The following is a 24,805-nucleotide window of genomic DNA, read 5'->3' on the forward strand; positions in this document are numbered from 1 at the left end:
CAGAATAAAATTGTGCGCAATTTTTTTTTATTATCTATCTTTTCTCTAAATCAAATTATAATTAAATTATTAAAATTGTGCGCAAAAGATTTTTATTATCTAACTTTTCTCTAAATCAAGTTATAATTAGATTATTAGAATTACATATTATAATAACCGAATAAGAGTATCAATTTACATAGGGAAATGCAAGAGAGGTATACCATCTAAGATACTTAATATTTCTTTCCTTGTTAATTAAAAATTTTAATTTTTTTTAAAATTAAAAACTTAGATCAAAAAGAAAATATCGCTTTTAAAAATAAATCTTGTAACACATAAATTTCAAATTAATCAAAATTTCATAGACAAAAATATATATATATTTATAAAAAAAATAAAAATTGTTTGACGAAGCTTTACAAAAGCATGTAATATCTTGTCTCCTCTTTGTTTCTGTTTGGCTATCAAAATATTTTAATTATCAAACTATATAAATTAAAACACTCGTAAAAATATTTGTATATTATTTTAGTTATATTTCAAGTTAGATAATAATTTTTGCTTCTAAAATCATAAACTTCCACAAATATTTTTTCAATTAAACTCTATGTCCAAATAAAATTAGAAAATTAAAATATTATTTTATAACTTAACTTCAAAACATATTTTATTTTATAACTTAACTTCAAAACATATTTTATTTTCCAACTTAACTAAATATCATCCAAACATGTACATACATCTCAAAGTTCAAATTTCTTATTCCCTTTGGAAAATAATTAATATTAAATATAATCCCAAACACACAATAGTCCATTTAACATTCAAAGTCGGTCTTTTCAAACCTACATGCCAGTGGGTCCTAAAAGAAAGGAAAATCACAATGAAGCAGGTACCAAAATCAAAACGCGTCATTTCCAAATAAGTTTTATAGTATAGAATTTAAATCAATTAAAATTTTAATGCAATATTAAAAATCAGTTTTTAAAAATTCCAAAAATAAAAAGTAAAAATGAAACGCCACGCATAAAGTACCATTTGGGTATAGAAGTAATACTAGTATTAACTCTTTAGAAAATACTTAATATTTTTTCACATTATTTTAAAATTAATATTCTACCATAAAAAAATCAATTTTTATATTTTGAAATTTCAAAGATGATTATAACATATTTTCAACTCATTTTTTAATTTTTAAAAATTTAAATATATTTACACGTAAATATTATTTCTAATATATTTAATTAAAAAACATAACATAACTCTCACCTCAACAATTTCACTCATACTCAAAGTCCTTATTTTCACCGCCCAGTGCCCACACCTCCTATTCGACGCCGACTCTCGACTTTTATGATATTTATCTAAGATTATATACAAATAATTACTTAAATAATTACTCAATAATAAAATTATTATTAAATTTTTAAATATAGTATTTAAAATTTATCATCGAAACGCCCCTCCTAATTAAAGAAGACCCACGGGTTTCCAGAATAATTACCCACAAATCCTCTTCTTCTCCTCTTGTTTTGTCCCATATAAAAGGCGCCATTTGCACTCCCCATCCCCATCGTTTAAAAACCCCTAAACCCTCAAATCTCTCTTCACTCAAAGCTCCTTTTACATTGTCATGCGAAAATGATTTCTCGTGGCTACGCAACGGATACTCAGTCGAAATCCTCCGATATCGCCGCCACCATACTCGCCGCCTCGTCGCCGCTGCAGATCCTCGCTGCGTGCGATGCCGTTGAGTCGTTTCTACACAAGCTTACAGCTGACCAGACCCGATGGTTCTTCTCCATCACTTTCCCAACCCTAATATGTAAAATTTTCGGGTTCGATGAATCGTCTTCTGCTTCAGCTGCTGTCAAGTCTATGTCTCCTTCTGGATGGATAGATATCGCCACTTTATCCAATGATACTCAGCTCGCAGGTTTGCTTCTGAAACTCTGCGCGTTTCCATTTCTGAGCTGATTGCTTTGTATTTACTTCCGTTTTGTTAGGTTACTTCTTACAAATAAGTATAATTTCTTATAATCTAATGTGTTTTAGCTTTTAGGATGGTCTAGTAACTGTTTATACATTTATCATCACATTGTCATGAATAGCAGTTAGCGTTCTTAGCTAATTAGTTGTTTTTTTAATGCCATTACTTGATGACTATCTAGACTACACATTTCTGAAAGCGAATTTATAAGCCGCCACATATTCTAGGATTGTTGTGTGACATTTTTGTTTTATGTTTTATCTGTAAGTTGCTATAGTTTGGAGGTAGAATTTCAGCTTATAAATAAATTGATCTTTCCTCCCATTATTTGGTGAATATCGTGAATTATTCATCTAGAAAGCTCATTCAGAAACCTCTACATCTTTTGGAATTTTTCATTTTTTGCGTATTGCGATGCTTTAGTCATTTTATTTTATGTTATTCCAAATGTTCTGGTTTACATGTAGATGCTCAGCTTATTATGTGAGTTTTGTGTGAACCTATAATCCTCCTTTGTTTCCAGAAAGTTTTTTTAAATTTTTTTAGAACTATTTTTTATGTTTTGCAATGAACTGTCTTTGTTTTTTTGGTAACAAATGTTATTGTTTACAGGCAGAATTTTCAGCTTATTATCGCCCACTGGTGTGTTGCTATCTTCTATTGTGGCTGCGGATGGGCTGTCTCTGGTTAAATATGTATTTCCTGTAGAAAGGTTACCCGAATGGGTTCGTCATATGCTTCAAAATGAAAGGGATTCTTTGGTTTTGTCTGACTTATGCCCGTTATTCAAGAATAGGTTGAAGGAGGACTCAGTTAAGGGTTCTTCATTTCAGGTTCAGTTGAATGTGTTTGAATATTACATGTTCTGGTTTGTCTATTACCCTGTTTGTCGAGGTAACAGTGAGGGCCCTCAAACTGTAAGTGTTAGAAGAAGCAGAAGGTTTAGATTGGAGAATTGGGCTTATTCGATTCCAGGTTTATCAAGTACCAAACGTGGGATGGAGCAGAAGAATGAGGGCGATTTGTATATGCGTCTCTTGTATGCATATCTCCGTGCATATGTGCCTGTAGCTGATATGAAGGCACATCAACCATATAGGAGCTCACTGCTTCACTACTCTTTTTCCTATGAGACTCCAATTGTTGAAAAAGCAGAGTTCATGGTTAACACTCTCATATATTTTTGGTTAGTTGATAATGATTTCTCACCATTGCCTGTAAACTTGTGCAAATCATTTGGCGTGACATTCCCTTTCCGGTCAGTACTGGGTGAGATTCCTCCTACTTCAGGATTAGGTGAAGTAGTAAATGTGTGTGTCAAATATCTGAATCTAAGTTCGATTGCATCAAGTGATAAAACTGACCAGGTTGACTACACTGAAAGTCCTAAGTGGAAAGTTGGGGGGACATTCGGTGCTTCTCAGTCAAGAAATGCTGTTCCCGTCATGGATTCTGGTAATTCTTGGAACTCGTGGATTCAGAGGCCATTGTACAGATTTATATTGAGGACATTCCTGTATTGTCCAATGGAAAGTTCTATTAAGAATGCATCTCAGGTGTTCACCTTGTGGGTTAGTTACCTGGAGCCCTGGTCTATTTCTATGGAAGAATTTGTAGAACTTGATGCGGATCTGGGGAAGTCTAATAGAGGTACATTAAAGGAGGTTACCCCATCAACGCCACAAGGTTATACCTCTTCTTGGCAAGTTTTTGTATTAGCTAACTACTTATACTACAGCGCTTTGGTCATGCATTTTATTGGTTTTGCCCACAAGTTTCTTCACACAGATCCAGAAGTGATAGTCAAGATGGTTTCAAAGGTCTGTTCCATTTTCAAATCTTTCCTTTTGTTGGTTACTATTGTAGAGAAGCTTCTGGTGCATATTAGTTGGGTGTTTGTTGCAATAATGAGTGGCTGAATGCATGACATGTACTGCCAGTTTTGTGCATGGTCCTTGTATGGCACGTCTGGTCATCAATTACCTTTATATGACTACTTTAGCTTTCACTAGCTAAATGAGAACTGCTCCAGAGAACACCAGTCTTGTGGTTTCAGTTTCAACAAATACTATGGATTTTCATATTGCCAATTGTTGGTAATATTAATTACTTTTCTTTGTTCTTTGGAAGTGTTTTTGTGCTACTTTGAAGAGTCTGATGTAATAAATCGCATGGTAATAGAGGACAGAAGACAATGGTCTTAGTTGCCTTGCCAAAACCATGAATCATGGTACAATTGAACTTGGGATTGTAAGATCTAATGGCACAGTAGCCTTGAGTTTGGCCGTCATCTCAATTTTGCTAATATTAGAAAGAAATTGTGAACAGACTGGAGCATCTCACCAGGGGCTGTTGATCAAAATATTTTGGACCAACTCCTCTAATTATGTGTCTCAGAGCATATGTTGTTAGTTTAGTGCACTGTGCTGCCCTGCCCCTTAGAGCATTTGTTGTTACTATTTAGCGTTCTTAAAAGCATTCCATTTCTTTATCCTTATTGACTTTTAGATTAGTTAGGCTTTCCACATGATTTTATTTCACTATCGTTCTCCTTGTCCCTTTCTAAACTATGCTTTAATTGTGCAGGTGATAACAATACTAACATCATCTGCAGAACTGATGGACCTCATAAAAAATGTGGATATTGTATTCCATTCGAAACCAGCTGGATCATCTAAATCAATGCTCAATGCTTTGCATAGATATGTTCCTGCTATTCGTGAGCAATTACAGGTACTCTAATAGCTTGTCTTACCAGTGCTTCCTTAAATGAAATGTACTCTCATTTTACCGATAGAAATATCTTGTCAGCAAGCATCAAAAGTAAGTGAAGAAATGCTGAACTCTGCAATAGTAATAGTGGTTACAGTATGATACATGTAGATGATGTGTAATTCCCTTAAAGTAATGAATGGAAATAGAAAAAAGATGTGAATAACTTTATATTATTTTATCTTATGTGCCCAATCTTCACTTGCACATTTCAACCAACATCTATGAGCCATTTGGAGAGATGAGGTTAGGTCTTGAAATTTGATTTCTGCTTTCATAAAGAGAGGAGTAATTTATGTGTATTGTGTTTGCCATTATGAAACCTATAATCATCTTCCAAAATTAGGTCATGTATCTTTGGAATGGTCTTACTAAATTATGAAATGTCAAAGTGTCTAATGAGCTTTGCTTATGCGTAGGGCTTCATCAGATTTTCAAGAAAGTATTAGCAACATATGTGTAGCTCTTTCTAGTAGAGCCTTACTGCATGCATATACATGCTAGCTCCAATAGTCATGAACTTATGTTAGGGGTGTGAATACCTTCACTTGGTATGCTTCTTCCAATCCTTATATTCATTTGCCATTGTGTCAGGACTGGGAGGATGGCCTATCTGAGACTGATGCTGATGGTTCTTTTTTGCACGAGAACTGGAACAAAGATTTACGACTCTTCAGTGATGGTGAAGATGGTGGACAAAAGTTGCTTCAGGTGATCAGAATTTAGCACTCCAGATGTTCTGAGTAGTTTGCACTTGTATCTCTGTGTTACTGACTTAGGCCAAACTGTCTTTCAGCTGTTTGTATTGCGAGCAGAATCTGAACTGCAATCAATTGGCGGAGAAAATCTTTCTCCAAACCTCCAGCGTTTGGATAGAATGAAATCGGAGCTGTGCCAGTTGTTTGGTGGCCCTATTATGAAGTCCATGACTACTCCAGAGACTGTACAATTTGAGTACCTGCGGGATGAAATCTTTAAACCCAGGAGTTTTACAAATAGAGCAATGATCGATATTAAATACAAGGGTGATTGGATGAAGCGGCCCATCTCAGATGATGAAATTGGGTGGCTGGCAAAGGTGCTTGTTAAGCTATCAGGCTGGTTGAACGAGAGTCTTGGGTTGAACCAAGTCGAGAGCAGCCAAGAGAGTCCTGTTTGGTCATATGTTGATGTGTCCAGTGATGCAAGGAGTGTCTGTGGACCCATGGAAATGATCAAAGTTGTGTTGTGCTCTTTCATTTCCTGGCTTCTTATGTTACGTGGAGCTGGTGTGCGGTTCATGAGAGAGCATGGCATCAGGGTGAATCTCAGGATCTTAGCATCAAAGAAGGTGGTAGTGGTGTTGCTTGTCATTGCTGCTTTTAGTCTACTCAGGAGAGCTTTTCTCGGAGTTGGGTAATGTTTACATGGGAGATCAAGCAAACATAACAGAATGAAGAACACAAAGATAGGTCTAGGACTGAACCAAGAAAGAACAGAAATACTCGGTGAGTGAGAGAGAGAGAGTAAAAAGAAAGGAAACAAAGAAAAAGCCTGCTTGCTTGCAAGGTTTCGTTTTGTTTTGTTTGTAAATGGACTTATAGAGTTTATATAGCAACTTGTTTGTTTGTAGGCCTTCAGTCCTTCCACTTGTTATAGATATTGTTCTTGCTCCTCCTAGCTGAAGCTATAAGCTCTCTAGTGCCTTATAAAGCACAGTGCACCAGAACCGTCACGAGCTGTGTCTCCTCCAGTCACAACTAAGAATCACAAAACCTTTCCGTTGACGATGGGATTATTTCTGCTCCTTTTGTTTTACTGTTAAACCGCGGTAAAGTGAAACAACTATCGCAGATCGTTTTATTAGATTCCTAAAGAGCTTGGAAATTGTCTGTTGGAAAGTTTCACCTCTTTGTGTTGGTTGTTTTCTGATTATAATGTCTTCTTGGTACGACGTATTTTGGTAAACTCAAAAAGTCAGCTCACAGGGGTAAGTTAATTAAACGTAAATTTGTATAGATGTACTATATTATACTGCCCATGTGGGGCAAAATATTTGTTTTTGTATTCTTTAAAACATGTCTATTGAGTAAAACAGCTGCTTTTTGGTGTTGAAGATAATTTGGCTTCCATTTAAAAGAACCACGTAGTATACACCATACATACACATCAGAAAAGTAGATGGGGAATACTCTGCCTGATAACAGTGATGCAGTCAGTGATTTCATGAAGCAAGTTTACAAATAAAAATAAGTAAAAATACGAAAAAGTTAAGAGAGGATCAACATCTATTATATATACATAAAAATAATTTTAACTTTGAATATACACTGTAACTTTCCATCGAGGAGGTTTCAAAATGAACCTACTTGGTAAATGTTCTCCATTGTTACTATCACAGAGAAAATCAACTGCACATCTTGAACTGTCACCTTCATGTCTGGAAACATATTCAGCAATGTAAATTCTTTTTCTATGTACACGTTAACTCGTTTCTGTGAGCATCTTCTGGTTTATACTGCTCGAGAATTCAACTTGCAGTGGAAAAAACTCATGAAGATAGCGAAAAACGTATGAAATGCTGAGGGCTTGAGACAGTAATCTTTTCCCCTGCTGCTTAGTGTGCATTGCAGGATTCAGGATCTGTCAGCTGTCAGTGGTTCCATACACGAACGGAGTGGAATAACCAACCGATGAAACCTCTGTCATCAGAAAAGAAACGTGGTTCATCAACAACTCTACATTCATTTGTATTCTTTTCTAGTGAAGTGGTAAAAGCTATGATCAGTACCTCATATCATCTGAAGCAAATGGTTCATGTTGCTGTTCAATCAGGTAGGGGGGCAAGTTGAAAGCACGATGAACTCGAGAGGGCTTATGATATCTGTGATTCTTGAAACTGGTTGAGTCTTCTAGACCAAATGGAATGCAATATCATATGGAAGATATCAAATCTAAATGGCATCGCGTTCCAATGAAAATGCTTCTGCACCCTCTTGACGTTATTTTGCATCACCTGATAACGTCTTAAAGGTATACTTAACAGAATCTCCTTCAGCTTAGGAATATCTTCCTCAGAAACTATCAATGAGAATGCACTCCAATCGAGCACTTCGTCAAATGGGAGGGCAAGATTATCAGCAATGATCACAGGTACACACTCGTAGTATATTGCCTCGACAATCCTTGGACTGTTCACTTCAAAACCCATTGGACAAAGACAGAACTTGCTTGATTTCATGTGTTCAGGGTAAGACATTATTCTTGAGACACCGGTAGGCAGAGGCCCGTAAATTTTCATGTCTTCATCTCGGTCACTCCAGTACTTGAGGAGTTTAGGACGGACTGGCCCGTGCATATTTCCAGCAAAAAAGGCGAGGATAGGGCGTTGTGACACTCTTTTTCCACCAACATTCACTAGAGGCTTACCGATATTTCTTATGGCGGTCTCTGGAAGGGAAACATCCTTTCCAGCTTTAAATATTCCTTCAGATATATCTGCATTGCAGAGAGCTTTTATAGTGTTTCGAATTAACTCCTCGTGATCCTTTAAAATGTAAGGCCCCTGTAAGAAAATTCACGTCGAAGATGTAAGATGGGGTCCAACACCGGGTAAACCATGTGAACTGGGATGAGTCTTGACTCTGATACCATATTGAAACGCGTGATGATTTCATCTAAAAGCTTATACTTTGGGTTATTAAAAATCTCACGGAACATTAATATAGAAGCACCCACTCTACTTCCACGAAATAATGTTATATAACATGCTATATACCAGATACAGAAGTCTGACCACCTAGTGAAATCCCACAACTGGGATCGGGTAGACCTTACCCATACCTCGTGGAGTTGAGGTTATTTCTGAAGGATACTCAACTCAAGCATAGCAAATCAAAGTAGTTAATTCGGAAAAGGGAAAATCTACAGTGAAGAAAACATGACAACTAACAAGGAAAAGAGTACAGAACATTCAGAAAAGGAAGAATAAAGTCTGATAACCGAAACACAATAAAAAAATAACAACAAAAAAATAGTCTGATAACAGATATCAAAAGCAAGAAACTACGTGAATAACAGACGTGGATGCATACCCAATCATGGCAAGCAACTAGAAAGTGATCTGTTCCGTGTGTACGATTCCAGAAGGGGTACTTTGCAGCTAGCATGTTCACGTAGTCCCGCAGGAATTCTGACAACGGCCTAAGATTATGAGAGCCAGGCACATAAACTGCCATCTGCAACTGTCGTGAACTATATGGCAGATAGAATAGGTGAGCCTTCTCAGGGTCCGTAGTGACAAAATAAGGATTTTCCTCCATCAATCTCATGAACCATCCCTCAGACGAATAAATTCCCAGAAGATGAGGTTCGTGGAAAATAGGCCTGTCTCCTTCTTTGTAAATGTAAACTTTGAGTAGAAGTTCCATCATCTCATAGCTCCTGGAATGTCAACCGAAAATTGTGAAGTCTTCTTTACTTTCTTAAACTCCGTGACATGTCAAAACAGGTCACTCAATTTGAAACAGAGGGAGATCGTACCTCTTAAAGTTGGAAATATTCCTAAAGAGAGGAGCATATAAGTCTGGATCATCGGTGACTAAAGGAGCTTTCTCAATCTCGCTTCTAGCATATGCAAGTGCCTCATTTGGTGTCAACGACGCGATAAATCTCTGTATATAACTACATTAGAGAAGAACAAGATGCCAGAAACAAATACGATCACTTATAATTGCTTAAAAGCACAATATCAAACTTACTTGCAAGTGATCAGGCACAACAGGTGGAGGCGGATACACAATTTTTTCTAATATCCGTGCCTGCCTCTTGCGTCTCCTACGCCTCAAAAGTCTTGCTCGTCTTTGCATAACTCTCATCAATCGGTTTGATCTGGCTGTAGAGTTGAGTAAAACAACCGGGGCCAAATGCTTAGTCATTTTCAACTGGTTATCAGATGTTACTACTGAAAGTTCAAGTTCCCTCGATTTGTTTCCGTGATTTATTAGGCGTTGGTACGATGCAACATCCAAAGGTGGAGAGGTAATCCATTCAGTTAAAGGATTAGGGAGGCTATAAATTTGAAAGACAACTCTAAACACTGTTAAAATAGTGCCTATAACAAAGAGTTTCTTCCAATTCACTCTGAAAAACAGAACAACAACTATTCGCCGCAAGAATTTCCTCATATCTTTTGGCATCTATACCACTCCTTAGTCCTCCCTATACTACAAAAATCCAACTTTGGTAATGAAATGATACGTACATTGACGACGAACATCGGATTTCAATTCATTTGGCAGCCTAAAACAGCCACCACATACCTCCAACATGTTCTTCAGCTCAAAGTTGAAGATCTAACAAAACAAGAGGATAAAGAAACCATTAAGTTTATTCTAACATGTAGTGTTATGATACAACCACAACATACCCAATGAAATCCTCTGGGGAGGGTAGAGTGTATACAGACCTTACAACTAACTCGTGGAGGTAAAGAAGTTGTTTTACGAAAGGCCATCAACTCAAGAGTAACAAATCCAAGTACAAAGAAGAAGAAAACATTGCAACTAACAAAGGAAGCAGTGCAAAGCAACATATAGATTTATGATCCTACATTAAAAAAAAGGCAATACTATGTATCCAACCATGGACACAAAAGAGAATGTTGTATTCAGGTTAGCTTGTTCCCACCTCGACTATTCCACGTGATATATTATAACCTCTCACCAACATAGATACCAGGTAACTCAACCAACGAAATTTCTCGTGCGAAAAAAACCTCTCAAAACCAAAAACACCAGAAGAGAAACTAGGATTTCAAACTTTATGAATTATGAATTTTAATAATGACGGTAATGCTCGGATTTTCTAATTTAATATTTAACATATTTAATTAATTTATTTGAGAAAAATCAATTAGGTCCCTGAACGCGCATGCAAACTACTAGCACTGAAAAAACCACAAATATTTACATTTTGACAATAAAAAACCAAATTGTTATTGAATATTGACATCAATTTTAAAGATTTGGTATGAATTTTTTACAAGAAATGATCACAAATTAAATTAACGATATGCTACGAATTCATAAAAATAAAGTTGTTGCACATTATAATAAAATATATTTCATGTGTACTTGATACCTTTAATGTACAAAGATCAAATGGAGGTCAGCAATACGACGTCGGAGAGTCTGGAGAAATTTGAGAGAAGAAAGTAGAAATTAAAGAAAAAAAAATGGAGATTTGGAAAGTTGAGAAGAGAATTAAAATAACGAAATTGGCGCTAACTGTTTTCATATTTATTGGTCAATTCTTCGACACTTCCTTTCATTTCAACTGCTCTTGTTTAATTCAATTTTACGTGTCAGTGTTTGATTTGACATAAAAAAAGAATTTTCTTAGTATATTTCAAAATATTTTATTTTTTAAGGTCCATATTTAAATAATTAGATCAATAATTTTTTTTTAAATCTAAATTATTATTAAATATTTATCGAAATATAAATTATAGTTATTTGAGTTTTGAAATTTTCAAAGTAAGAAAAAGTGCATAACTAATAGACCACAAATTTATTTTACTGTTACTAATCCATTTTTTTTTACTTCTTTTCTTTTACCTTCATGTTTTTAATTTATTTCATTTTCCCTTTTCATTTAAAGAAATACTTTTATTTTCTTTATTTCTATACTGACGTGTGGAATTCAAATTCAATACGTTATGATGAATATAATACAATCTCTGTTTAAAAAAGAATAACATCTTTTTTTTTATTTAAAAAAGAATAATTTTTTTTTTAACAATTTTTTACGTGACATGTTTAAGACTACAAGATTAAAGGACAGTTTTATATATTTGACGTAACTTTAATTTAAGATCACATAATTAAAATTAATTTTTATTTTTTTAAACTTTGTGTCAAATCAAACTAAATTATTCTTTATAAAACGGACGGACTAACTGTTAGGTTATTAGCATTTTAATATTAATATTTTACCTATTAAATTGCTTTATTTTGGAGTTATAAGAATGGATGACTTCTACATCATCCATTACCATTGGTTATCCATCAATGTATTTCATTCTTAATTCCTCCATTACTCCCTTTGTAACCTATGTAACATATGTAACTCCCTTTGTAACATATGTAACATATGTAACTCCCACTGTAACCTATGTAACTCCTAAGGCCATTATCTTCACTATTTACTACCTCCATTATCTTCCTATTCATTGCTAGGAAGACTTCTTGTAGTATAAATAGTGGTAGTCTTCATTTGGTTTTAGATACACACAATTCATAAGAGAAAACAAAGAGTGAAAGAGTTAGTCTAAAGAGAGTTCTTATTAGTTGAAGGGAGGTATTCTTTTTTTGTGGAGCTTTGGACTCAACTCTTGTCCAGAGTTGTTGAGTTATACTTTGTAAAGGTTGTTGTATCCTGGAGGGGACAAGTCAAAGAGGACTACTGCTGGACCGGTGAAAACATTTGCTGCAGTGGGCTTGAATCTCCTTAAAGAGAGCGAGATATCCGCGCCTCAGCCTGAAGAAATTACTTTCTTTATTTTATTTTCAATTGTAATCTTGCAATTTTATTATCTTTTAAGTTTTTTCACTAACACTAACACTTTCAACTTTTCTCTAGTCTTGTTTCTACAGAAATCTTTTGAATTAAGCCACACCACATATTTCTTTTCATTTGAAGAAAACAGACAAAGAAGATTGATATGTTTTTTCCTTTTTAGGCATCCAAATTTAATAACCTCTTTTTTAGGAAAAAAAAGAGTTAACCAAACATGGGTTGCTAGCTTATTACATATATAAAAAATAGAAAGAAACATATCTTTTTTTCTTTTGCTTTCAATTTAGCGAGGAATAATTTTTCTCTTATCACTAAGAATGTACTCATTTTCAGTAAATATTAATCTACGCCAAATGTACGTATGAAAATACATATTATACATTTATAGATCGAGTCTGAAAACACAATAAAATACTTTTATATTTATATTACTTGCTCTTATTGAACTGACTCACTTTTTAGTATGCTTCAAAACAATAATTTTTATTATCTATTTAATATTAAAGTTAGTATGTAAAAAGAAAGAAAAACTCTTGTTAAAATAGATAAATAAAATGAAATATGAATTTTTGATATAAAGTAAATAGAGATAATGATAAAACTCTTTAAGTTTATTAAAATGAACGAATAAAATTAGTATTTTTTTGGATACTAGGGTCCCATAAATTGAAACGTACTGACGTAGTGCATTTTTACTCTATTTTTTTTCTCTTTTCCTTCCTATTTTTCAAACAAAATTACAAAAAATCAGTTTCCAGGAAATCCGTGAAGTAAGAGCCCAATGAATAAGAAAAAATAGAAAAAAAAAATTTATATTGTATTTGGTCGTTTTTGTGTGTCACTATTGAATTTAGACGTAAAAGAGGCTAAGTACTTAGACAAGTTGTACCTATAGAGTATTGTACTCCCTCTGTTTTTATTTATATGTCCTTTTTTTTTATTTCAATTGTATTAAGACATTTATATGTCATTATTTTTTCAATTTGCGGGTATGAATTCATTTGACCAATGAAAATGAATAATTCACTTAGTTTTTCTATGTCAGTCAAATGTAGATTTTCAATGCTATTAACTCACAAGAATAAAATAGAAAATATATTTCAATTTATATACTGATTTTGTAAAATGACAAGTATTATGAATCAACTTGTATTTAAAAATATATGATATATTAAAAAAAGCTGAGCAAGTAGTACATTTAAATAATATCTTTTTATATTCCAATAAAAGAAACAAAAAAAGTACAGAGATTCCATCAAGAAAAGGATATTCTAAAAAGTATTTAATACGTAACATTTTTTGAACTTTGAAAAAAAATTGCAACTTGCAAGAACAAGATAAATGATAAATTATGAGATCTTTCCATGTTTATGATAATTTTTATGATTAGGGTAATTTAATTATGCTCGTAGATATGTAAGAATGAAATATGGAGGAGGTATTTTTCTATATATGGTTTTGTTTAATTTGTTTGACAGATTCATGATTAATTACTTAATTTTTTATTTAGCGTTTAATGTTATATGAAAATGTGAATTATGTGTTTTTCTTACTAAAGGTAATTCAACTTTGAGATTCACAATCTAAAATATCTATTTGTCAATTTTATCATAATATTTGGTGGTCAATTTAGTTTATTAGAATGAAACAAAAAAATTGCGATGGAGATTGATTTTAAATTCGAAGTTTATGAATCTTATAATAATCTGAGTTAATAAATATGATATTTAATTGTGTTATTTGTCTTTAAATGAATTGATTAGTGGCATAAGTTCTTCAATGGCACATAGCATAACTTATGGTATATTATAATTCAAAAATATAAACATATATCCGACAAAAAATTATTATCCTTGAGCTATGAAAATTAAAAATCAACACAAAATAGAAATAGAAGTGGAAATGAATCGTTAATATACAATAACTAGATTCATAACTAAATACTTATAAATATTTAATAAAAATTAATTTAAATATATAACAAAGATTATTAAATTCATATTGAAAAACGAATCGTTTTTTACTTGATTTGTAAGTTAGGTAGGGGTACTTATTAATTTTTTATAGAACGTCTTTATCGAAGGTGACACATATCCACGACTGCATACATATATATTAGTCCATGCACTTATTATCCAAAACGACCCATATCAAATAATTATATTATTTATATAAAATAAAATAGGATAAGATTTCCTTTGGGATACTAATATATTGACTTCAATAATAGTAGGATCCCATCATGCATAAAAAAAAAAATTCAAAAATAAAATAAAATATGTGAACAAGTTTTTTTAAAAAAATTTAATTTTTAAGTGAACAAGTTTTTTATTAGAAATTAAAATTTATTAAATGTAATGGGAGTTACTTATGGAGTACTTATCGGGCACAATAGTGCATTCCTCATCATTATAGATAATTTTTTTATACACATAAAGATTAAATTGATTTGTATTAAGTATATATATTCTCTTCGTCTCATATTAGTTGATCATTTTATTTAATTTATTGTTTATTTATGCAATTAATTCCTTTTTAAAGTGTTGATATCTGTTTGTAAAATTTTCAAAAGTATTTCTAAGAGATGAATTAGTAAAATTATCTTCTTATTTATAATTTCTTGATATGTTCGTAAAAACGAAAGTACTCAACTACGATGAGACACAAAAATAATATATGTCTTTATCATCCACGTTGAAACTATAATATTAAGTACAAATTTAGATAAAGCAAATACTTTTTAAATAAATTTTACTTGACTTTTATATTAAAAATTAATATAATTTTTACTAATTATAATAAATTAATATAGTTTTAATCATAAACCTCAAATTCTAACTCGAAATCTCGTAGTCGCGCAGCCGCTGAAATAATAATATTCACATCCCATAACTCCTCTTTATTTTTCTTGCTAGCTTCTAAAACCTTCTGCACAGTCATTATTATTATTTTTTACCTTTTTATCATGAAAATATACTAATCACATAATGCCAAATGGAGAATATCTTATATTAGCTATATATATTGAAATCAAATATACTATATAAATAGAGCCCCTCTTATAGATTTGTGGAGACATTGCTGTTCTGTTTATTTTATTATTTTTTTTCTCAAAAAAATAAAGTGAATTTTGAGCCATGGTAGCAATAGTGAAATATGGAATAATTGGTGTTGGTATGATGGGAAGAGAACATTTAATCAATCTTTATCATCTTAAATCTGAAGGAGTTTCTGTTGTTGCCATTGCTGATCCACACCTTCCTTCCCAAAAATATGCACAAAAATTAGCTGATTCTTTTGATTGGCCTCTCCAGGTATCATTTGTCACATTTATGTTTTCTGACGTTCGAGTTAGCTCTTACTATCGTATACGTGATTTCTCATGTTACAGAGCCGGAACCATTGTACTTAATATGTATAAATAATCTACGCATAATCGAATAAATTAAAAAAAAATAAATTATGATTCGAAACCTATAAACTAAAATTTCTGAATCCGTCTATTAGACAAATGAGAAAAAGTCATTTGCGTTTTACTTCTATTTGATTTGTGACTATTGCATAGGAGCGGGAACTCTATTTCCGATGATTTTTGCCAAGTTCATTGTTGTTACACTATAAGCATAACATGTCTAGATACAGTGAATGCTCTGGCTTTTGAATTTGTTACCAAGGGTAGTTTGGTAATCAGTGTGCAAGATGAAAATGGAGTATTTTAGAATTAACTTTGAGATTAAATTTATAATATTATATTTATTTGACGGTATAATATAGTATAAATCTAATCTAAAAATTTAATTAGTACCAGATATCTTACCTTGTTCTATCAAATTAAATATTATGTAATTTTATCCCACGGGATAAATTAATACTAATTCTGGAATAATTTATTCGTCATATCAAATAACTCCTAAAAGTTTTGGAATTATAAAATTAGCTGTTATGGTGTTTTAATGATCTTCACTGTAATTTGTACGGTGTTTTGAAATTTTTGATACCGTAATTTTGGTATTCGATTCTTAAAACATCTGAACTTGTTATGAAATTATAAAAATTTGTTACTGTTATGTCAACATTTATGAAAAATTCCTTGTTTTAAAGGTTTATGCAGGGCACAAACAGTTATTAGAAAGTGGGCTATGTGATGTGGTTGTAGTTTCAACTCCAAACATGACTCATTATGAAATTCTCATGGATATCATCAATCACCCAAAACCCCATCATGTTTTGGTGGAGAAGCCTTTGTGCACAAATGTTTCAGACTGCAAAAAGGTCAGTAGCGGAGTCATAATTTTCACTGACAAGTTAAAAATACGAAAAAGTAAACACACAAGCCAGGACCTATTATGTACGCATAAAAATAATTTTAACCATGTATAAATATTGTAATTTTCAGATGAACCCCTTGGTCCTACCTGGCTCTGCCCCTGCTCAGGGCGGCATGTTAAATTTAGAACTCAATTATTATCATTTGAACTCAAAATCAGGTCATAACTGCTGCAAAAACGAGATCCGATATGCTGGTACAAGTTGGTCTAGAGTACAGATACATGCCTCCTGTTGCTAAACTGATAGACATTGTAAAAGAAGGAGCTTTAGGACAAGTGAAGATGGTGTCAATTCGAGAACATCGATTTCCATTTCTTGTTAAGGTAATTTCACAGGGTCAAGCAACTTTTTGTTTCCATGGTAGTTACAAATGCTAATGAATTATGTTTCTTATATAGGTCGATAATTGGAATCGTTTCAACTGCAATACTGGAGGTACTCTGGTGGAGAAATGCTGTCATTTCTTTGATCTCATGAGGCTTTTCATTGGAGCTAATCCTGTTCGTGTTATGGCTTCTGGGGCGATGGATTTGAATCACAAAGAAGAAGTGTATGATGGACGGGTAGTTTACTTCCGTAGCTGCAGAAGCTGAATTGGATATAAACTGATTTCCGCAGACTAGGCTTGTTGTATCATGGTTTTAATTGCTGTTTTTTTCGATATTCAGGTGCCTGATATAATTGACAATGCTTATGTAATTGTGGAATTCGACAATGGTTGTCGTGGCTTGCTTGATCTATGTATGTTTGCTGAAGGAAGTAAAAATGAGCAAGAAATATCTGTAGTAGGTGATACTGGAAAGGTAAATGTCCCATTTATAAGTTACTAATTCACGTGAACACAGTAGTTTTTGCTCTCCTGTGACGTTCTTTATCACACTTTTAACAGGGTGAAGCACTTGTGCCTGAGAGCATTGTGCGTTGGGGCACACGAGCTGAAGGAAGAAACGGTGTACAGACATTACTAGCTGAAGATAAGCGAATAAAGTAATTCATTTGCCTGATCTTGAGCTACTAAGTCTGTAATATCGCGATGATTTATTGATGTCTTTGATCATTTTTGTTTTTTGACAGATATGATGGGCTACATCATGGTTCAAGCTACTTGGAGCACCTTCAGTTTTTGTCAGCAGTAAGAGCAAGAGGAGAACAAGCTCCTGCTGTTGGTTTACATGATGGATTGGTTTCAGTAGCCATTGGAGTTGCTGCACAGCTTTCGATTCAGAAAGGACGATCTGTTACGATTGAGGAAGTCATGCATGAACAGCTTCTTCAATCCACCAAGTCTTGATTTTCAGTTTTTATAACTAGAGAACATGTAGTAGTAGCAACACAAATAACAAGGGTGTCCAGACCTTGATCGGTTCTCGACTTGTCTAGTATTCATCATACTATTATTGAAGAAATCATTTCACAAAGTAGAAAGACTTTTAAATGCACTCTGATGCATTTGATCAATCTGGTAGCCAATTGATAAGTTAATGAAGCAAGTGATGGGAGGGTTTATGATAGTTCTATCTTCGTTTTGCTTTTTTTTTCTTTTTTTCAGGCCTGTGTCCGGTACCTACATTGGAACCGACTAAATCTAGATTCACGTTGGGAAGTCCTAGGGTAAAGCGCTCCCTAACAAAGGCAATTCCGTACTCAAGGGAACTCAAACCTGAGACCTCTTGGTTAAAGATGAAGAAGTACTTGCCACTCCACCACAACAAGTGATATGCTTTTGTCATGTTCCATTCACAAGTATGTAATGGTTTATTTTACGAGTGTGCGCAAAGTTGTGCTCAACTAAAGCAGTAGAAATTATATTTAAGAAAGCTGATAAAATTCGAAACTGCATCATCAACACTGAAGACAAATCTTCGTAGAACGAGTGGTAATGCCCAACTGAAAGAACACAAGCATTAATAGTTATGTACAAACTGGAACTCAATGTCGAAGTTGAGAAATATGCAACGAAGACTAAAATCAAGGTCAACCTAACTAATTTTAGTATCAGAAGCATGCACAATTATGCCATTCTACTCCCTTCACTTGTAGGACAAACTTCATTCTTTAGGCATAACGAGCTTACACCACACGGCTGCCAATGTCTCTTTTGGTATTGAATGTCTTCTGTAAAATCAGCTTCTAACCTTTACGTTGTTGAATCTCAGGCTCCGTCCAATGGAAAGTTTTAGTCCTAAGGAGATCCTCTTCTGCATGATATCCGACATTGAGGAAGAGGAAAGCGATTTCACTTTATCATTATTATGTGGAACATCCTTATTTAGAGCTAATATTATCCTGTAGAATTAGTAGTGGCACTTTTTCTTTAATCAACCACAGAACTGTACGAACGGTGGATGCTACTTCCCCAAAGATCAACAGCCAGATAATAAGCAAAAAGAAGTTCCAACCCTAACTGAATATGTTAACAGATGCCTACTGTAGTCTGAATCTCAGATACTTTGTCTAAAAAGGGTATTTTATATCCTCAGAGGATGCCACCAATCTCAGTTGTTTGTGTCAACACGACCTCTTTTCTGGAAATAGCAAAGAAAATACTAGAGTTAAATGATATGGGTACTAGAAAACAGAACTTGCACAACATGTAATACTACTCTGGAATGCATGTAACAGAAGTAGAGAAAGGAGAAATAGAGATATTAACTAGTGGTAGCTAGCTAATAAGATAATCCATTTTTTATTCGGTAAATGATATTATTAACAATGGGACTGAAATCTCCCATATAGTCAGTCGTATACAAGAGGTAAACCAAAAAGTAGAGAATCTACATCAAATCATGATTCTTATTCTCTACAAAAGACATCCAATCTATACATGAAGGAATTTACCAAAAAGCAATCAAAGAAAAAAGGTTATTTCTTAAATGTGCAAACTCATTTTCGATTCCCTCAAAAGCTCTCCTATTTCTTTCTTTCCATACAACCCACAATAAGAGCTAATGGGGCAACCCTCCAAGTAAAATAATCTGTCACGGCATCTTTCATGCATTCAAAGATGTAGCAAACAGAAGTCCTGATGTATCTTTTCTTTTTTTCATTTTTTAAAATAATGGTGGTGTCCCACAGCCAGCTTGCGCCGATCTTGCCAATCTTGCCAATCTTGATGTATTGTTCTGTTCTACAGCCCATCATTAGAAATCCTCCGCTATAATTCTTGACCACATAATATTTTACTTAGGCTTACAGTATAGAAGTAAAACCTATTCCGCAATCTAGTTCTGAAAGTTAATACAAATACTTATGCAGTTACTGCAGGTGCTAATGCAACAACCGACAACCACCGAGACATTGAGGCAAATGATTTAATTTTATCATATTTATAGGGAACAACCTAATCAAGAGCAAATACGAATTTCAAATGTTCCATTATCCTGAAGAATGGTACTGCCAATTTTTTTCTTTCACCAAACGCAGACCAGTAGACAATGGTAGATGCTACTTCCACAAGAATCAACAGCCAGACAATTAGCAATAACAAATTCAAACCTCAACTCAATATGTCAGCAGATGCTTAGTAAAGTCTATACATCTCAGATCATTTTGTCTAAATAGGGAATTTCATCTTCAGAGGATGCCCCCTTTATCAGTTGTTTGAGTTAACAAGCCATTTTTTCTTGACAAAGCAAAAAAAGCCTACAGATTCAGAGAACAAACTATATGATAAATGGCTGGTACATAAACTAAATGACAGGCATCCATAGATGCAGCAAACAACAATCTCGATGTATCCTTCTACAGCTCTTATCTAGAAATTCTGCTAAACTTTTGACCATATAATACACTTAAGCTTATTGTATGGTAGTAAAACATGTTCCAGACTTCCACTTCCACCATCTAGTCTGAATGTTACAACTAATATGCAGTTACTAACTCAAAAAGTAGCATTTATTCAAATAACAAGCTCAAGTATGTCTATAAAGTGAATTACCCTGATACAAAAAGCAATGCAAAAGAAAACTACCTAAGAATGTAACCTCATACTGAGTCAGTTTAACCCTTTGGTGTTCCATCACAATCCTTTGCATTCTTCTGCTGCAACATGAACTCCTGATATTTCTCTGCTTTCTGTTTCATACCTAAAATCATCTCCTCAGTGGCATCAATTATTTGTTTTGGCAAATAAATCTCCAAATAATCCAACCACTCTCCAAGTGTCATTTTCTCTAAGTCCACCTCCTCCTCCATTTGGACTTCACTGATGTTTGCGCCAACATTACTAACTAACCCCTTGCAACCATCTCTTTGAAGTTCTGCTTCAACCACCTCGGGCATATTTCTTTCTACTCCCACATTGGCACTGCTCTCAACAGCTTCTTCACAATCTTTTTGGTCTCTTTCCAACTTTTCCATTACCTCATCTACCTCCGAGTGCACTATACTTGCAGTGCTTCCCTTCCCCTTCCCAAGTTGCTTCAATTCCATGTTTACATTTTCTTTTTTATGGAGATTTTCCACATCTTCCTCCTTCCTTGAACCCCTAGTCCTCCTTGAACACACTTTCTTCTCTTTATCTACATCAATGGCTACAGAATTCTTAGCTTCCTCCACACTATCAGTCCATTTAACATTCTGTGCTTTCTTAGAACCCCTGGTCCTCCTAGGACTTGGTTTCTTCTCTCTATCTGCACCAGTTACAGCAAGACTGTCAGTTTCCTGAGCATCATTCCCCACTTTCCTAGAACCCCTAGTCCTCCTCGGACTAGGTTTCCTCTGTCGCTCTGCTTCAACTTCAGCAAGACTTTCAGTTTCCTCCCCAGCATCATCCCCGTCTTTAACACTGTCAGCTTTCTTAGAACCCCTAGGCCTCCTCCGACCCTGTTTAGTCTCTCTTTCAATATCAACTAAATCAGTATTCTCAGCTTCCTTCACACTATCAACCCCAGTTCTCACACTCTCCACTCTACTAGAACCCCGAGTCCTCCTCGGATTCCTTTTCCCCTCTTTCTCAGCTCCAATTGCAGTAAAGTTTTCCACTTCATCTACATTTCCAGCTTCATTTTTCACATTCTTGCAACTCCTCGTCGCTCTTTTGGAACCCACACCCACATTTCCTACTCCCCCGTTTCCAAGCCCTAACTCGCGATTTTCATCAATCACCCCCAATCCCTTACCACGCCTCGCGTTCCGTCGGGTATTTCTACCCTTAACCTCGATTTCTTCCACCGGATCAACTTCCATTACTTCAATTTTGACCTTAATGGACGTTTCTTCACCAATTTTTATAATATCGCCGTCGGTAAGTTTAGTGGGTCGAGATGGGTCAATTGCAATAGTATTGAGAAACGTACCGTTAGAAGATCCGAGGTCATTGATAACCCATAACCCAGATTGAAACTGAATACGGAGGTGTTTAGAAGAGATGCCTTCGTCTTTGATAGGAAGTGTGTTGCCACGGACACCCCGACCAATCTGGATCTTTGAACCGGGTTTATACACCAAATTACTACCCGAAAGAGGACCTTTCTCCATAATTAGGTGTAGCAGTGGTCCTTCTCCTTCTTCCATTTCTGTGCTACGGGCAAATTGGAGGTGGGAGGAAGGGAAGAAGAGAGCTTGATGGTTTGTTGCAGAACTGAAGGATTTCAAATTCTGCTTTAGAGGGAAACAAAATATTGGGGTGAAAATGTAAAGAAAATGAATTGGGGGTGAAAAAGAGAAGTTTAGCCCTAACAAAAGTAGTCTTTAAAGTTTAATTTAATAAAAATCTGAAACTTTCGTCGTTCGTTAGGATATTGATTTATTAGTTATTATGTTATCGATTCGATTATCATTTAATTGTTAAGATTTTACACATATAAGAATTATTAAAAAATACATATTAAAGATTACATGTTGCTCAAAAGTATACACTAATAATCACAAGTTTGTGACAGTTAGAAATGAAATTATGAAATAAAATCCCGACTTTATATAACGAATGATCAAATATAGTTTTTTAATTTCCAATCGAGTTGCTAATCCATTAAAAGAGCTTCAAATCATGGAAAATTGATAATCAATGTTAAGTTTTATTTATCGAATCGCTAGATCAAAAACTATTATCAATAATACAAAAACTTTTTTCGTGTTTAAATTATTGATTTCAATTCATTTCGGACAACCTTAGGTGTAGTGGAGAGAGTTACTTGTTTCATATTTAGATTTGGGGCTCAAACTCTAATCTCTATGTATGAAAAATCATTGGTATAGAGTGATTTTCCATAATGAGACCCTACGCGACACAAATTCAAATTAATTAAACTTCAATACTGAACAGAATTAAAATAAAATAAAAAATTAAACTTTCTTTCGTGTTCAAATATCACTCTCAAATCTCCAAATATTGTGCTCTCAACGTCAACTTTTAATACCTTATTTTTAAATTTATAACCAAATTATATTGATGTCTATAGGAAAAATACAATTTAAATCTATCATTTAAAATCTGGATGGATCTTAAAAACTTTAAAGTTAGGAGACCAACTTGATACCTGAAAATCATATGGGGTTAAAACTCTCATTATGAAAAAATATAGGGGCAAGAAGTGTAATTAACGCAAAAAGAGATAAAAAGGGCAAATCGTAGATCGGACTTTGCTTTTCCAGGCTCCAGGCTAGAGAAGGGCTATTCCATATCAGCATCTTTTCTCTAGATCAAATCTTTAGTAGTAGTCTAGAACCTCTACAGAAGTTCGATCTGATCGTTTTTTGCTGCATAAACCCCAATCAACAATGCCGGTAAGTCCATTTTTTCCGATTCTGCTTTCTCAGTTCTGTGTTTTCATCCGATTAGGTAACTGTATGGAACAATTTGAAGCAATCATTTTGAATCGTGTTGATGATTGATTGTTTGTGTGATTGAATTTTGTGCAGATGACAGTGATAGAAGTGGCAGCGCCGAGTCCAATGAGGTACATGATGGGAGCAGCTGTAATGATGATCGGCGTTGTTTTGCCTCTTGCTTATATGATGTTTAGGAACAAACGTGTTCCTTCCTCTTCTTCTTATTCTAAACAGACGTAGGTATCTGCCTTTCTCTTTTTCTTTTAAGTGATTTATTAATTTCCGATAATCATCACGAGTTGAGCTTAATTGGTGGAGAAATGAGGATTTATTCTGACTTGTTTGGGACTGAAGCGTTGTTGTTGTTTTTAATCTAAGTTTCTAGTTCTCATTGTGTTAAGTGTTTTAATTAATCACATAAATGGAACTTGTATATAGATGAATAACATTATATGGTGTGTGCACTTAAATTCTCTATGTTTTAGAGAAGTACCCAAGGTGGTATGTAGTGGTCAATGAAGTAGTTGAGAATCATGAAATCTTAGCTTAGAGTCAAAAGCTCAAGGCAATTCTTCCCATCTGTACTAGTGTTGGTGTTGCCGGTGGGAGGTGGCAGGATTAGTCAAGGCTAGCTAAAGCTCGCCCAGACACCACATTCATTAAAAAAAAAAAGAAAGAAAGAAAAAAGTCTATAATCTGAAAGTAAGATGGACCTGAATTTAGAGAATTTATATGATCTAGCTGATTAGCTTGCAATTGACGTAGAGTTAATTGATTGATTGAAACGGTTGGTATATCAATGTGAGGGAAATATTTGTTCTTTAATGGTGTTTGTTTGGATTATATGGTGTTTCAATTGGGTTTTGCTTAGATGAAATTATGGTTTTTATTTTCAGGAATAAGGTTCTTATATAGATTATGGAGGCATACTCAGAATGAACTTTTGTTAAAGAGAAACAAGGAGAAGAGCAGAGGTGGCAACTCAGCAATTGTCGTAAATGCATTAACTTTCTTATTTGGATTGAGACTTCTTGAACTATATTGTTAATTTTTACTAAACTTTAGGATTTTTCTTTCCCAGAGATTAGACCATGCTCTCCTCTCAAGGATATAGTTTAGCTTGGTAATCACAAGTCGAATAGAAAGAAAACCCACTACCGCTGTATTATTATTATTATTTCATATATGATTGATTTTTTTTCTTGAATTTCTTTGCCTAGAATGCAAGCTATGTTGTCAGCAATCCATTGACTCTTGTTGTTCTTTTATGTAGAAGTATATTTGTTGATCAAATAGTACGGTATAGGCTTGCACTGATATATTTCATGAGAATTATTGTTTTTCTTGATGTGGCTTTATGATCAAGATGATGCAGACATGCCCATGTTGTGGGATGAGGATTAA

At 34.0% G+C, this 24,805-nt stretch overlaps 4 protein-coding genes and 1 long non-coding RNA gene across 7 annotated transcripts; 3 read left to right on the forward strand and 2 right to left on the reverse strand.

Moving 5' to 3' along the window:
• Positions 1–1,419: 1,419 nt before the first annotated feature.
• On the forward strand, positions 1,420–6,355 carry LOC101260751 (uncharacterized). The gene is made up of 5 exons (XM_004245734.5): positions 1,420–1,918; positions 2,585–3,792; positions 4,559–4,705; positions 5,339–5,455; positions 5,541–6,355. The coding sequence occupies exons 1-5, from the start codon at positions 1,624–1,626 to the stop codon at positions 6,141–6,143; spliced, it is 2,370 nt and encodes a 789-aa protein (XP_004245782.1). The 5' UTR covers positions 1,420–1,623; the 3' UTR covers positions 6,144–6,355.
• A 546-nt stretch (positions 6,356–6,901) lies between these two features.
• On the reverse strand, positions 6,902–10,995 carry LOC101252711 (probable glycosyltransferase At5g03795). 2 transcript variants are annotated; one of them, XM_010327193.4, is made up of 7 exons: positions 10,865–10,995; positions 9,987–10,077; positions 9,484–9,617; positions 9,266–9,396; positions 8,818–9,166; positions 7,515–8,288; positions 6,902–7,425 (listed from the first exon to the last, which is right to left on the reverse strand). In XM_010327193.4, exons 2-6 carry the CDS (start codon positions 10,051–10,053, stop codon positions 7,599–7,601), a joined length of 1,371 nt encoding a protein of 456 aa, XP_010325495.1. In that variant the 5' UTR covers positions 10,054–10,077; positions 10,865–10,995; the 3' UTR covers positions 6,902–7,425; positions 7,515–7,598. The 2 variants fall into 2 exon arrangements, with proteins under 2 accessions (XP_010325495.1, XP_025888194.1); XM_026032409.2 differs by having other exon boundaries at positions 9,484–10,077; positions 10,865–10,976.
• A 4,284-nt stretch (positions 10,996–15,279) lies between these two features.
• LOC101260461 (uncharacterized) lies at positions 15,280–18,141 on the forward strand. Its single transcript, XM_004245733.5, has 7 exons — positions 15,280–15,615; positions 16,403–16,573; positions 16,789–16,953; positions 17,029–17,193; positions 17,299–17,433; positions 17,520–17,617; positions 17,705–18,141. The coding sequence occupies exons 1-7, from the start codon at positions 15,439–15,441 to the stop codon at positions 17,919–17,921; spliced, it is 1,128 nt and encodes a 375-aa protein (XP_004245781.1). The 5' UTR covers positions 15,280–15,438; the 3' UTR covers positions 17,922–18,141.
• A 331-nt stretch (positions 18,142–18,472) lies between these two features.
• LOC101252421 (FHA domain-containing protein At4g14490) lies at positions 18,473–22,286 on the reverse strand. The gene is made up of 2 exons (XM_010327190.4): positions 20,614–22,286; positions 18,473–19,155 (listed from the first exon to the last, which is right to left on the reverse strand). The coding sequence occupies exon 1, from the start codon at positions 22,142–22,144 to the stop codon at positions 20,630–20,632; it is 1,515 nt and encodes a 504-aa protein (XP_010325492.1). The 5' UTR covers positions 22,145–22,286; the 3' UTR covers positions 18,473–19,155; positions 20,614–20,629.
• A 916-nt stretch (positions 22,287–23,202) lies between these two features.
• On the forward strand, positions 23,203–24,608 carry LOC101260162 (uncharacterized). Of its 2 annotated transcripts, none has more exons than XR_183036.5 (3): positions 23,203–23,356; positions 23,492–23,637; positions 24,298–24,608. It is a non-coding gene; the product is annotated as an uncharacterized lncRNA (long non-coding RNA). The 2 variants fall into 2 exon arrangements; XR_742908.4 differs by having other exon boundaries at positions 23,215–23,356; positions 23,492–23,641.
• The last annotated feature ends 197 nt before the right edge of the window (positions 24,609–24,805 follow it).

This window comes from Solanum lycopersicum, chromosome 8, assembly GCF_036512215.1.
Source record: "Solanum lycopersicum chromosome 8, SLM_r2.1".
NCBI lineage: Eukaryota > Viridiplantae > Streptophyta > Magnoliopsida > Solanales > Solanaceae > Solanum > Solanum lycopersicum.